At 43.1% G+C, this 15,090-nt stretch overlaps 1 protein-coding gene across 4 annotated transcripts in view; it reads right to left on the reverse strand.

Annotated features, from left to right (window-relative positions):
* Nucleotides 1-339: 339 nt before the first annotated feature.
* The window catches only part of st3gal1.L (ST3 beta-galactoside alpha-2,3-sialyltransferase 1 L homeolog), an 86,832-nt gene continuing 72,081 nt past the window's right edge, over nt 340-15,090 (reverse strand). For all 4 annotated transcript variants that reach the window (XM_018268276.2, XM_018268278.2, XM_018268277.2 and 1 more), the window contains 3 exons: nt 8,846-8,891; nt 3,552-3,671; nt 340-2,093 (listed from right to left, as the gene is read on the reverse strand). In XM_018268276.2, the coding sequence (XP_018123765.1) occupies nt 1,920-2,093; nt 3,552-3,671; nt 8,846-8,891 (340 nt within the window). In that variant the 3' untranslated portion in view covers nt 340-1,919. The remainder of the gene's footprint in view (nt 2,094-3,551; nt 3,672-8,845; nt 8,892-15,090) is intronic.

Here is a 15,090-nt window from a genome sequence, read left to right on the forward strand (position 1 = left end):
GGCACACGGTCAGATTTGGGGAGATTAGACACCCTGCGACAAATCTCTTCTTCTTCGTGTCAACTAATCTCCCCAAATTGCCTTAGTTTTCCGAAGTCGCCTGAAGTTTTCTCCTCAGGCAACTTCGGCGACTTAGGAAAACGAAGTGCTATCACACCGGCTAATTACATTCTAGCATGCAGGAGGCAGTTTGGGGAGATTAGTCTCCCCGAATATGAGTATATGCCCTGACCCTAAAAGCTGGAAAGGTGCGATCGTGTCTCACCCATTTTAGCCCAATCCATAAAACAGTCTACTATTTAAGCACTGAAGAACAAGAATGAGAGTAGACCAGAAATGGTCCCTCAAAATTCTGCTGTATATTGGTCTGGGCAGATTCACAGAAGGATTTTATTTACAAAAACTAAATGTCCATGTTGACTGCCAATTCTTGATTTCTTGACCAGTTTGCAGTCCATTATTTATTGGAGCCAACAATTGATTTCATTCAGTCGTTTGGATATTGATCAAGTTGGAAATAAAATGCGAGGACCTCAAAAATGGTGCTACCATATATATATAAATAACAGCATATTAGCCATGCCAACATTCTTTTTGCCTACAACCTGGCCTTTGTTAGAAGGAACTTCAGCCTTGAATACACCCGATGCATCTCCAATGGCCCAAATGGGTGGATGACAGAAAGTAATTGACTTCCAACATGGAACCATGTGGTGCTTAGATGCTTGCAAAGAAATATTCTATGAAATACAAACGTAGCCTTAAAATGCAGGCCAAAAAAGTTATTAAAAAAAAAAAAAAAAAAAGCTGTCCCTTCAGGCTTGGGCCCCTACAATAAATACATCTGGATAAAACTTGTGAGAACCTGAAAGCTTTCCTAAAAATAAATACTTGGATAAAAAAAATACAGTTAAACCGCGTGTAATCAGATATTGAGATTGAAACGCCTGGAAAACCTTTGGAAAAATATTCAACAATAGAAATATTAATGTCCAAGAAATGTCTATATTGGTTCTGTTGAGAGGGTTCCAGAGTTCCGGGGCAACCAAATCCAGAAATCCATTATGCTGTATGGGCCCTAAAAATGAAATGGACCCCGGCTGAAGAAAGGTCTACAATATAAACATCAAGCTGAACGTCTAAGGCTTCAGCAAAACTTGAAATGGCTCAAGAAGGGTTGAGGATGAAATGTTACCACTCATTCCTTTTAGAAGAAATCTTTTAAAAAAATAATTTTTCTATCCAAATTAAAAAACAAAACAAAAAGCAAACATATCCCAGATGCAGCGCAAAAACCCCCCTTCAACTTAGTGCCACGTAGTTAAGAATATAGTGGTTCAAGGGTGGTGGCCATAGTCACTAGAAGACCTCTGGCTATGACAGCATAGGGGGCAGCAAACTCTTCATTATCTTTTTCCACGTTAACCAGAAGCAGCTGGTGGGTGAATTTTTTATTTGAGGAGAGTGCTAATTGAAGGTTTTTTTTTAAAAATAAATATATAGGAGATGGTGTCCTTTTGTGGAGGCCAAGCCTCACTAAGCAAGGACGGAAAGACCATGACCAGTAATCAATGGTAACCTTATAAATGGAACGTTACAAGTAATGTATAATCCGGTTCTGTATGTCTTCACCATGGACTTGACCAATTCCCTACAGGAGAGAAGAGGAGGTCCAGTGTCTAGCCGAGGCTGCAGTTGAGTTGAACGTTACTGCTGGTTTCCTAATGTCCATACACAGCGACTGCGTTATTTTCTCAGCTTTGCTTATGTCAGGAGGCATCTTCCATTATGAACTTTTTGGGCAGGGGTTCTTGCTTTTGATTGACTTTTAGAATGCGCCCAATCACATTCTCCTTAGAGAGGTCCATGCCTGCCTCGTCCGTATAAATATAGGTTCCACAACCGGCCTTTCTCTAGGGTCATCTGCCTCTGAACATAAGCACTTTGTTGATGGAAGTCAGATTTGCTAAAATGCTCGCCTCAAAATCTCCATCGTGGACTCCGGTCACTCGAAAAGCTCCGGCTGAGGCATTGTTTTCCCAGTAGTGATGCCAATTACCTTTGCTGTCGGCCCCAAATCCGTAGATGTCCACCTACATAGGGAATTAAAAAAAACTTAAAATGTTTATAAATCTTATGGGGTTCTGCTGCAAGTCTAGAAGACCAATTGTGGAACAGGTCCATAACATACAAAAAGTTCAATTAAGAGAATTCTAAATGATAAAAATGCTGTATTTTATATACTGAACTTATTGCTACAGCCAATCAGCTCTATAATAATAACGATCCAGGCCTTTAGCGTTGCCCCCAGTGTGTCAGTGGCACTGCACATGCTCAGTGTGTCCTGGGCTGCTGCTGAGAAGCTAAACTTAGGGGTTGTGGGAAATCTTAAAAATTTAGGTCACATCTGTCATAGAAGCTGACGCTACAAGGCTGATGCAGACTGCAGTGATTTCTATGCTGACATGCAATGTGAACCTAAACTAAATACAGATATGGGATCCGTTATCTGGAATCCCGCTATCCAGAAATCTCTGAATTACGGAATGGCTGTCTCCCATTGACTCCATTTTATCCAAATAATCCAAATTTTAAAATGATTTCCTTTTTTCTCTGTAATAATAAAACAGTCGCTTGTACTTGATCCCAACTAAGATATAATTAATCCTTATTGGACGCAAAACCAGCCTATTGGCTGACATTGATGCTCGGTAGGTTTTAGGTGGCGAAGTAGGTGGTCGAAGTTTTTTTTAAAGAGACAGTACTTCGACTATCGAATGGTCGAATATTCAAACGATTTTAAGTTCGAATTATTCTTTTCGAAGTCGAAGTCATAGTCGAAGGTCGAAGTAGCCAATTCGATGGTCGAAGTAGCCAAAAAAACCCTTCGAAATTCGAAGTATTTTTTATTCTAATCCTTCACTCGAACTTAGTAAATGTGCCCCTATATGTTGTGCTTCTGTACCAGCCCAAGGCAACCACAGCCCTTTAGCAGTAAAGATCTGTGTCTCCAAAGATGCCCCAGTAGCTCCCCATCTTCTTTTCTGCTGATTCACTGCACATGCTCTGTGCTGCTGTCACTTACTGAGCTTAGGGACCCACTCACAATATACAGTACACATAGAATAGAAATGTCACAATATAAGGCTGATTAGTAATTAATACAGATAATTACTACATGGCAGCACAGAAACCAGTGCAATTAGCATCAGAATTTAATAATCAGCAAACCTGTAGCATCAGCTTATATTACAGCCAGGGAAGCTCATTTTCTGCTGGATAATTAGTGACGAGCCCTAAGCTTAGCTTCTCAACAGCCAATCAGAGCCCACTGAGCATGTGAGTGTCACAGACACTTTCCAAGATGGTGACCCCCTGTGACAAGTTTGAAGTCCTGGATCATTGCTGCTATTGACAAGCTCAAACTTTAGCCTCGTAAGTTCACTATATAAAATATGCAATTTTTAGCCACATTCATTACTAGGGTTTAGTTCTCCTTTAAAAGTCAACTTCCAGTATAATATTGTTTGAGAAGGAAAGGGAATTTGTACCTTATCGCAGACGTGGAGGGCAAATATGACAGCCAGAAGGCCGGTGGATGGGTATCGGCCATGATTTAACAGCCACTTGTCGTACACGTACTTCATCAGCTCCGGACTGTATACCAGAACCTAAACGTGAAAATTAGAACATACAACTGAATATCAGAACTAGGAGTGCAGAGAACATTACCAAACCTCCCGTTTTGAGAGGGACATTCCCTCTTTTGACATCTCAACCCGCAGTCCCCAATTTGTACTGAAATGTCCCGAGTTTCTCTTTGATCTGCTGCACTGAACAGTAGTGACGCGCAAATTTATTCGTCAGGCGCGAATCCGCAACGAATTCCCGGGATTCACCACCGGCGAATAAATTTGCGAAACTGGCATCCGTTTTTTTGAACGCCGGGGCATTTTCGCCAGCGAATGTGCGCCGGCGTAAAAAAAAGAGTCTCTGTTTCAAGAATTTTTTGCCGTTGCGCGAATTATTAGGCGAAGCGAAACGCCACAGATTCGCCCATCACTACTGAATAGCCAGAAAAAGATACAACGTTTCTAACTTAATTGGCTCTTGGCAGAGAGCCCAGAATAGATACCTAAGATACTTTAGTAACACATAAGAACTGACTCACAGCTTAAAGGGCAATTCACCTTCATTCGCAAAACTGGAATAACATATAAAAGCCATAGAAAATGTGTTCAAACTTTTATAACCTGCCAAACTTTGTAAAATGGACATGGTGATTAGGGGGTGTGGCCACAAAATGGGTGTGGTCATAAAAATTTTGCCTCGCTACGTGCAACAAATCTTTTTGTCTCCAAAATGTTGGAGGTATGCATTACACCATACAAATTCGCCAGGCGCGAATCCGCAACGAATTCCCGGGATTCCCCGCCGGCGAATAAATTTACAAAACCGGCGTCTGTTTTTTTGAACGCCGGGGCATTTTCGCCAGCGAATGTGCGCCGGCGTAAAAAAAAGAGTCTCTGTTTCAAGAATTTTTTGCCGTTGCGCGAATTATTAGGCGAAGCGAAACGCCACAGATTCGCCCATCACTACTGAATAGCCAGAAAAAGATACAACGTTTCTAACTTAATTGGCTCTTGGCAGAGAGCCCAGAATAGATACCTAAGATACTTTAGTAACACATAAGAACTGACTCACAGCTTAAAGGGCAATTCACCTTCATTCACAAAACTGGAATAACATATAAAAGCCATAGAAAATGTGTTCAAACTTTTATAACCTGCCAAACTTTGTAAAATTGACATGGTGATTAGGGGGTGTGGCCACAAAATGGGTGTGGTCATAAAAATTTTGCCTCGCTACGTGCAACAAATCTTTTTGTCTCCAAAATGTTGGAGGTATGCATTACACCATACAAATTCGCCAGGCGCGAATCCGCAACTAATTCCCGGGATTCCCCGCCGGCGAATAAATTTACAAAACCGGCGTCTGTTTTTTTGAACGCCGGGGCATTTTCGCCAGCGAATGTGCGCCGGCGTAAAAAAAGAGTCTCTGTTTCAAGAATTTTTTGCAGTTTCGCGAATTATTAGGCGAAGCGAAACGCCTAAGGTATGCATTACACCATACAAATGGCATGCACACAGAATTGCTAATGTAAGTTATGGAAATTCTCTGTCCTGCAGAGCTTACAATCTAATCTTCACCAACTGAGCGGAACTGAAGTCAAGGGGAGATTTCTCAGCAGGTGCTCACATCTGGCCAGGTAACATGGAAACCGTGCTTGGGTTTTTTGGGTTCTCCTCGCTAGGATGGGGGTCACTTGGGAACAAAGAAGTCCTCTGTATGAACATTTGCCATTTGCAAACTGCCGCATTTTTACCCACAATTCAGCATTTTAACCTGGAAATGTTGCAATTGTTTCCTAATTGCAATCAGCGCCCACTGCACCCGTATTTTTTTGCTGCATTTGTATCATCTCTAGTTGGGTCAGTAGGTGGCAGCAAACCCTAACGCTGAACTTGTTATGTCTCAGGGCTCGGTACAAACACGGAGCCAGAGGCTGTTCACCAGGATAATGTTTGTGGCCCTGGATTCCGGATTTTGATGCCGGCGACTATTCGCCGGCGTCAAAATGGGCGCCAGTGGCCATTAAAGTCAATGGGCGTCTGTTAATAGTCGCCAGCGGCCAAATCATCACCGGCGTCGATTCCGTCATCGGCGTCAAAAAAACTTTGAGGCCGGTGAATTTTCGAGGCAAATTTGCGAATTTATTCGCCAGCGCAAAACGTGGAAATTCACCGCGAATTTATGCCTGCCGAATAAATTCGTCCATCACTAGATATGAGGGAAGTTGTATGGCAGCTCCCACGCATATTTAGAAATACATAGATCCATACACAGGGGGATATTTACTAAAATCCAAATGTATCTCATATTTAATTAAAAAAAAAACACACAACCAAACTCCCAATTTATTTATGAAATAATCGGATCGCAGAAAAAACTCGATAAAAGCGAGAGAGAACACGAATCGCTCAAATTCGTCAGTCTTTTTTCCCAAACCGCTTGATTTTTTGCAGGGAAACCCTGAAAAAGTCGGATTTTTGGGTTAAACCCATCGCAAACCACAATAGCTTCAAATTGAGATAGGTGACTCTCCCATTCACTTATACAGGACCTCGACAGGTCTCAGATGGTGGATTTTCGGATTCAGGCTTTTTGCAGCATTTGGGAATAATACATCTTATAAAAAAATTTTTTTACCAAAGCTTCAAGTTTTTTTTGAGTTTTTGCTGCAAAACTCTTGAGCAGCAGATAAAGTTTAGTAAATAACCCCCCACATGTTCGGTGAATAAAATAGGCCGTACCCTTGTACTATACTGTTTCAGAGAAGCAACATGGCAGCCAGTGTCGGACTGGACCGGCGAGACACCAGGAAAAAACCCGGTGGGCCCCGCCAACCCAGATCCACGCTGCTTCCTGCTGTGCCGCCTGTAAATCGAAGTGTGAATGCGGCGGTGCCCACACGCAGTTGCTTGCGCATGATTGGTGGCGCACCAGAGGGGTCCGGAGGCGGGCCATGGACTGCAGCCCCAGTGGGCCGGGCCCCCCAGTCCAACCCTGATGGCAGCTCCTATATTATTATTAGTTTTATAAATATAAAAACACAAGGATGAAGGCCGAGTGTTTTTATACAGGTCATGGAACTTCGAGGTAACTTCTAATATCCTCATATTTTGCAACTGGGGGTACTTTATTTATTATAATACACAAGTTTCAGTGAGTCATGTGACAGAAATGACATCATCACCGTTTATAACTGATGACATCAGAACTCACCGTTTATAAGGATATAATTGACAAGATATTGATGGCTTTTGTGTATATAAATATATATATTCATACAGAGGAGGAATGTATAACTACATATTAACCTGCCATTATCCTTTGTCTTAGGTTAGACGATGCAAAATATCAAGGACCTCTGTACCCAAGAGCTTACAACCTCCCACACAAAACAGCAGCCTGGCAGCAGGGCAGTAAATGCCGTATATCCCGGATCTATGGGCAGGTTTATGGCCCCAGTTTTAATTTATGTTCTGCTGAGAGAGTTCCGGCTGTTTATGGGGAGCTCCGCGGCATCCGGAAGCTTTTATAGCAGGAAACACATTATCCACTGGGATATTTGCACAGACAGACTAAGCTGGACGTCCCCGGATGAGGCAGGATTTTGGCAGCTGACTGAGAAGTGTGACGGGCGTATGATCCTCAGTCATTATAAGGCTCTAGCGAAGCAGCAACAGTCACAGCTGGAGCCTCACCGGAATCCTTCCTCCGTTACTCGGTGTATTTAAAGAGATATTGCCATCGTGGCTCGTCTACTTCTGTCTGTACTAAGCTTTCTCCTCTCATAGCTAAACCAGACGCAGGCCTCTCCAGGCAGCAGTGCTGTATAGATAAATAAGCCCAGATGATAAGGAAGAAAGAATCCTGCCAGTGGGGCATTTACTAGACCCTCGCAGGGAACCACATGGAACGTCCATATTTTATGTGCCGCTCAGTAAGCGCAAGTCAGCAGTGATTAGGGAAACACGGCACCAGCGCTGCCCTCTGTGCAACATGAGGTTAATACACAGGCCACTCCTCCGTCAGCTTCACCGTATCCCAAGGATATTTACTATACGCCTAGAGAACTGGGTACAAATGGAACATTACGGGATACTGTCATAAGAAAAGATGTTTTTTTTCCCCCAAAACACATCCAGCAGAATTCTGCACTGAAATCCATTTCTCAAAAGAGCAAACTGGTTTAATTTTGAAATCTGACACGGGGCTAGACATATTGTCGGTTTCCCAGTTGCCCAATAAAAAAGAGGGACACAAAATGTTTTGACCACGCCCATTTTTGTGGCCACACTCCCTAATTACCATGTTCATTTGACAAAAATTGGGAGGTTATGAAAGTTTGAACGTATTTCTGTGTTTTTTTTTTCAATTATCACAGATTTGCTAATGAAGGTGAATTTCCCTTTAAGCGGTGAGTCGAACTTCTCCCAAGAGACCTGCTTATCTTATTACAATTACTTATTTGCTTATCTCAAAATTGTTCCAAAAGTATCTTATCTGCTGCTGTGGCTGTTCTGGGCTCTCTGCCAAAAGCCAATTAAGTTAGAAACATTGTTTCTTTTTCTGCCTGTTCAGTGCAGAGAAAATCAGGACTTTCCTGTACAAACGAGGGACTGCGGGTTGAGCTGTCAAAAGAGGGACTGTCAATCTAAAAACAGGACAGTTTAGAGGTATGCAGCATCCCAGATTTTTTTATATTTAATTTTGAAATCTGACATGGGGCTAGACACATTGTCAGTTTCCCAGCTGCCCCCAGTCATGTGACTTGTGCTCTGATAAACTTCAGTCACTCTTTACTGCTGTACTGCAAGTTGGACTGATATCACCCCCCCTAGCAGCCTAACAACAGAACAATGGGAAGGTAACCAGATAGCAGCTCCCTAACACAAGATAACAGCTGCCTGGTAGATCTAAGAACAAAACTCAATAGTAAAATCCAGGTCCCACTGAGACACATTCAGTTACATTGAGTAGGAGAAACAACAGCCTGCCAGAAAGCAGTTCCATCCTAAAGTGCTGGCTCTTTCTGAAAGCACATGACCAGGCAAAATGACCTGAGATGCACCTACACACCAATATTACAACTAAATACACTTGTTGGTTCAGGAATGACATTTTTATTGTAGAGTGAATTATTTGCAGTGTAAACAGTGTCATTTATAAATAAAAACGACATCATAAAAATCATGACAGAATCCCTTTAGCTCCTTACCTTCTCCTTGGAGACCCGGACTTTCCGCGGGACAGGAATATACGTTCTGCGGAAATGAAATATAGAAACTGAGCACAATTGAACACAATGACATCATTCGAGCATCCGGTACCAGTCTAGTAACCCACGGCAACAAAATCAGTAAGTTTAGGATCAGTGTAAAGAAGTTAGACATAGGGGCATACAAAAAGAGGGATTCTTGCTACTGCCAATTTGCAACTCTATAGGGCAGATTTATCAAGGGTTGAATTGAAAATTCTAATTTAAAATTTCGAATTTTTTATGGTCAAAACTGTCAAATTCGACTAGGGAGTTATCCAAATTCTAATCAAGTTTTTAAAAAAACATTGAATTCAATTTTCGAGATTTATCATACTCTGGCCCTTTAAGAATTTGAATTCAACTATTCGCCACCTAAAACCTGCCAAATTGCTGCATAAGTCAATGAGGAGCGGTCCAGGGATCAATTTGGGGATGTTTGCAGCCTTCCTGACATTCGAGTTTTTTTTTCAGAGAATCTTATTCGATTCGCATTTTCTTTAAATCCGTCCGAGTTTAGAAATTCGATTTTATTAATAAATTTCAAATGTATGGGAGTTTAGGGGAGTTTAAACTCCTATGAATTCGAATTTCAAACCTTGATAAATGTGCCTCTCTGTACAGACATTATAAATCATTTCCATCAGTCCCTTTCTCAAAGGAGCTTACAATCTAAGATGACAATTACTTACACTATGATAAACATTATCAGGGGCCTGTATGTTTTTGGAGTGTAGGAGGAAACCACAGTACCCCAGGAAACTCACGGGGGGACCCACGCACTCCTTCCAAATAGCACCCGGGCTGGAACTGAAACTACGATCCAAGCCAGATTTAAGGGGGTTATTTATCAAAGTCCAAACTTATCTCAATATTTTCTGCTACAAACTCTGATCAAATCTGCTGGGGGGTTTTGCGCTTATTTATTATTAATTTTTCTCGAAAATTTGCTTTGAGGGAAAAAAAATCAGTTTTTTTCGGATTTTTCATAAAATTTCTACGATTTTTCCAGATTTATCACCCAAAAACTCCAGATTTTTGCCAGAAATCTCCGAAAAAACTTCAGGGTAACCCAGCACACATTAAAAAATCATTGAGATTTCTCCCATTGACTTATATGCAACCTCGACAGGTCTAAGATGCCGGATTTTCAGATTCAGACTTTTTAATTCTCTGGGTTTAATAAATTCCAAAAAATTTGTGATTTTTTAAAAGTCTGATTTTTTCAGAAATTTTTTGTGATTTTTGCATTCAGAGTTTAGTAAATAACCTCCTAAGTCTTTCCAGTAGAACCAGCTTAATTTACAAATATTTTAAATGTAAGTCTCTCTACAACCCAATTTCAAAATCTGATGCTGATTGGAATTTGTCAGCTTGTTGCTGACACTCATTTTGCCCTAGGGGGAGACAGAGAACTACCTGATTCTAATTCTATTTATTATGAACCGTAATAATCACTCTAGTTATATAAAGGCCATGAAACATTTCCATGACTCCGGGGAGTCATATAGTATGTAATTCAAAGACGCCCAGAGAAAAGCTGAAGATTAATAGTGCAGTGTGTGATGTCACAATAGCCAACCGCAGAATCCACTGTGATATCTACAAGCTGTATATATATATATATATATATATATATATATATATATATATATATATATATATATATACACACTGTATATCTATACTTGAAATGCTGCTGCACTCAGTAGGTATGACTAGGGGGATTGGAAAGGTGGGGGTAATTTGGTTACACAAGGCTGCTGGGGAAGAGTAAAGCAGCATTAATGTTAATGAATCACTGGTCATTGTTATGTTTGGTTCCCCTTTAAATACCTTCAGAATGTAAATTAAGGTTGAGTATAATGTGTGTTCTGTTCGTGGGGATACAGGTAATATATTTGTTTACATGTTCTTGCCAAATGAATTTATAATTAGCCTTGGGCGCACCCTGGGAGCCAGAGATGGTATCTTCTAAAATGCACCAGGTGTTCACCGCCCATTGTGACGTCAGTCTGACAGTAGTACTAAATTTTACTCAAAAAATTCTTCTGTCCATAAAATTATCTCTATCTTATCTCTGCTGCATGGATTCCTGGAAATGACTGGTTTCAGCTATAGCAATAAATTAAAATGATATTTCATGGGGAACTGCATACGTGAGTGATGACTTATTTATCCTTCTCCCTAGCAACACATGGACTTATAGTTATTAACTGATAACAATGTCCGCCCCTCCTCCCCAACAGCTGCCTTCTATTCAGGGTACCTTGATTGGAATTGGAATTCTACTGGGATTTTTCAGTAGCTCCAATGTATATTTATTTGTCCCAGTACTTGAACAGATACCTATGGGTGAGAGTTACACCCCTGGCCATGTCCCTAATCATGTCCCCAGGGTTTATATGCCTTTATGTTAATTTTATGTTACAGAATGGCCATTTCAAAGCAACTTTTCAATTGGTCTTCATTATTTATTTTTTGTATAGTTTTTAGCCTTCTTCTGTCTCTTTCCAGCTTACAAATGGGGGTCACTGACCCCATTAAAAAAACAACAAAAGCTCTGTAAGGCTACAAATCGATTATGATTGCTACTCATGTTTCTATTCAGGTCTCTCCTATTCATAATCTACTGTCGTATTCAAATCAATGCAAGGTTGCTAGGGTAATTTGGACCCTAGCAACCATTTTGCTGAAACTGCAAACTGCAGAGCTGTTGAATTAAAAAATTTAATATTTCAAAAACCACAAATGATAAACAATTAAAACCAATTGCAATTTTTTTTTCAGAATATCACCCTCTAAAAGGTAACTCTGACTAAAACTTAACACAAAGGTGAACAACCCCGTTAAATGTCAGGGGTTTAAAATCAGTTCAGTGCAAATGGGAGACTGGGGGTGCCAAAACTATTGGGGAAAGCTGTGTGTGAGTATTAAAGTCTAGCTTATTATATATAAACATACACATGCATGGAAACTGCTCAACGGAAATGCTATTCCTACATGTCACAGATTAGCCCCATCTAGTGGTCATAGACAGAATCACCATGATGAAATTCTCAGCCGAAGCAAGCAACATGGCAGCTCCTTATCAAATTTATATCGGCACAAAAGCAGAGACGTAAAGGCCTAAATGAACAATGCTGGTGGTGCAAGGGCTATAGAGGTAAGGGGCACCCCTTGGGACCTCATACAGGAATTGTTAGGTGCAGGCTGTGTTCTACATTAAATATCCACAGTTTGAGTGGGTGCCAGGGTGCCCTATCTACATGGTGCATAGTGTCATTTTTTAATGAGTCCCAAAATTATTGTGCACATGGCGAGCTTTGCAAAAAAATAAAATATTAATCACTGCATCTGAATGGGATTAAAGTGTAACTAATAATTCTTATTTTCATAAGCCAAATACAATGTTCCTCTGTTGGACCTGAGCAGGGAAAGTGGCAACGGGGGAAAGCTGATGGATTTGAACTTGTGTTTACAAGCTCTAAATAAGTCCATTGTCCCTATGGCTGTGCCCTTCTGTCAGGGAGCCGGGAGCTCCCTCCAGGGAGGTTGTCAGGATCAAGGAGGAAGCCCTCTTGAGGGAACAAGGTCGCGGTGTCCAAAGGGTTAAACGAAGAATAGTCAGGATCAGGCAAGAGTTCACAGGCAGGCAGAATACAACAAGGTCCAAAGTCCAGGCAAAGGGGTCAGGAAACAGATCAGGAACAAGATTTGGCAATAAGGTACACAGGAAACCCAGGATACACTTTAGGGAAGGTAATCCTATACTTGGGCGCCATTCTGGCGTCTAAACAGGCTTTTTATTTGAATTTGGCGCCTTAGTGACGTCATTGACGTCCTTGCGCCGACGTCGTCGCACTGACGTCATCGCGCCGGCGCCGCTTACCCACGTGGCGGCCATGGGCGCCGCCATCTTGGGAGCGACGCCGGCAGGAGAGGACGCGCCGCCCGGAGCTCTTGGACCTGCTCCGGGCGGCGCTCGTGACAGTACCCCCCCCCTCACGGGGGGCCTCCGGACCACCAGGATTTGGCTTCTGGGGAAATTTGGAGTGGAACTCCCTCACCAGACGAGGAGCGTGAACATCACGGTGACCTTCCCAGGAGCATTCTTCAGGGCCAAAGCCCCTCCACTGAATGAGGTACTGAAGAGACCCTCTGGAGATCCTGGAGTCTAGGATTCTCTCCACCTCGTACTCGAGTTGACCCTCCACAGAGATGGCAGGAGGAGGAGATTGACCGCCAGAGAACCGGTTGGTGATGGCGGGTTTCACCAGAGACACGTGGAACACGTTGGGGATTCTCATCTCTGGTGGCAGTTGGAGTCTGACAGCCACAGGGTTGATTATCTCCAAGATTGGAAATGGACCCAAGAATTTTGGACCCAACTTGGGAGATGGTATCTTCAACCGGATATTCCTGGAAGAGAGCCAGACATTATCACCCACCTTGTAGGGAGGAGAGGATCTTCGACGACGATCCGCGAAAGTCTTATGAACAAGAGCGCTCTTCTCTAGGTTCAACTTGGTCGCAGCCCAAATAGCAGACATATGGGCTGCGGAGTCGTCAGCAGCCGGGACATCAGATAGCACAAAGTCTTGGGGAAAAGCTTGAGGATGCAGACCATACACCGACATGAACGGAGACCTCCCTGTAGAGGAATGACAAGCATTATTATGAGCGAATTCCGCCCATGGGAGGAGATCAGACCAGTCATCCTGGCAGAGGGATACGTGGTTCCTCAGGAACTGTTCCAGGGCTTGGTTGACACGTTCAGCTGCCCCATTCGTCTGCGGATGGTATGCAGATGAAAACTGAAGAACAATTCCCAGGTCTTTGCATAGGGAACGCCAGAATTTGGCAGTAAACTGGGTGCCTCTATCGGAGACGATCTCCACCGGGAAACCATGCAGGCGGAAGATGTACTGGATAAATAGCTGGGACAACTCCACCGCAGAGGGCAACTTCTTCAGAGGGATGAAATGGGCCATTTTGGAGAAGCGGTCAATAACAACCCAGATCACAGTATTCCCACCGGAGGGAGGAAGTTCGACAATAAAGTCCATAGAGAGGTGTGTCCATGGACGAGAGGGTACCGGCAAAGGCTGTAACAACCCACTGGGGCGGGAATGGCTAGGCTTAGAAGTGGCGCAGACATTACAAGCAGCCACAAAGTCCTTTACATCCTTGCGGATATCAGGCCACCAGACTAGGCGCCTCAAAAGTTCAAGGGTCTTGGCCGGACCAGGATGTCCAGCTTGCCTGGAGCAGTGGGTTTGTTGCAGGATGGCCAGGCGAAGTTCTGGAGGGACGAAGGCCATGCCAATCGGAGTATCTTGAGGAGCCGAGGACTGCCCAGCCAGAATCTGGTCGGCAAATTGGGGATACAGAGAGGCAATGATCTTGACTGGTGGAATGATTGGTTCCTGTCTCTCAGGGTCACGGTCCACCGGAGTGAAGCTACGAGACAAGGCGTCGGCCTTCAGATTTTTGGAACCTGGGCGATAAGTCAAAACAAAGTTAAATCGGGAAAAGAAAAGGGCCCACCTGGCTTGTCTGGGATTTAGCCTCTTGAGGGACTGTATGAACTCCAGATTTTTGTGATCAGTGAAAATCTGGACAGGAATTTCAGAACCCTCCAGGAGGTGACGCCATTCTTCAAGGGCAAGCTTGACTGCCAGGAGTTCTCGATTTCCGACATCATAGTTCTGCTCTGCGGATGAGAACTTCTTGGAGAAAAACGCACAGGGGTGCAATTTTCCATCAGAGGAGTGTCTCTGAGACAGGATAGCTCCGGCTCCGACTTCAGAAGCATCAACTTCGATGCAGAAGGGTAGTGCAGGATTGGGATGTCGAAGAACAGGAGCAGACGTGAAGGCCTCTTTCAAGGACTGAAAGGCTTCTATGGCAGATGGAGGCCACAGGCTGGGTTTACCCCCTTTTCGGATGAGGGCCAGGATAGGTGCAATGCGGGAAGAGAACCCCCGGATGAACTGTCGATAATAATTAGCAAATCCGATGAATCTCTGGATTGCTTTGGTACTCAGTGGGAGAGGCCACTCCTGGATGGCCGACACTTTCACGGGGTCCATCTCAAATCCCTCTGGAGAGATAATGTATCCTAGGAAGGGGATCTTGGATACCTCGAAAACACACTTCTCCAACTTGGCGAAGAGAGAGTTCTTCCTCAGACGAGAGAGTAC

Source organism: Xenopus laevis, chromosome 6L (genome assembly GCF_017654675.1).
Source record: "Xenopus laevis strain J_2021 chromosome 6L, Xenopus_laevis_v10.1, whole genome shotgun sequence".
NCBI lineage: Eukaryota > Metazoa > Chordata > Amphibia > Anura > Pipidae > Xenopus > Xenopus laevis.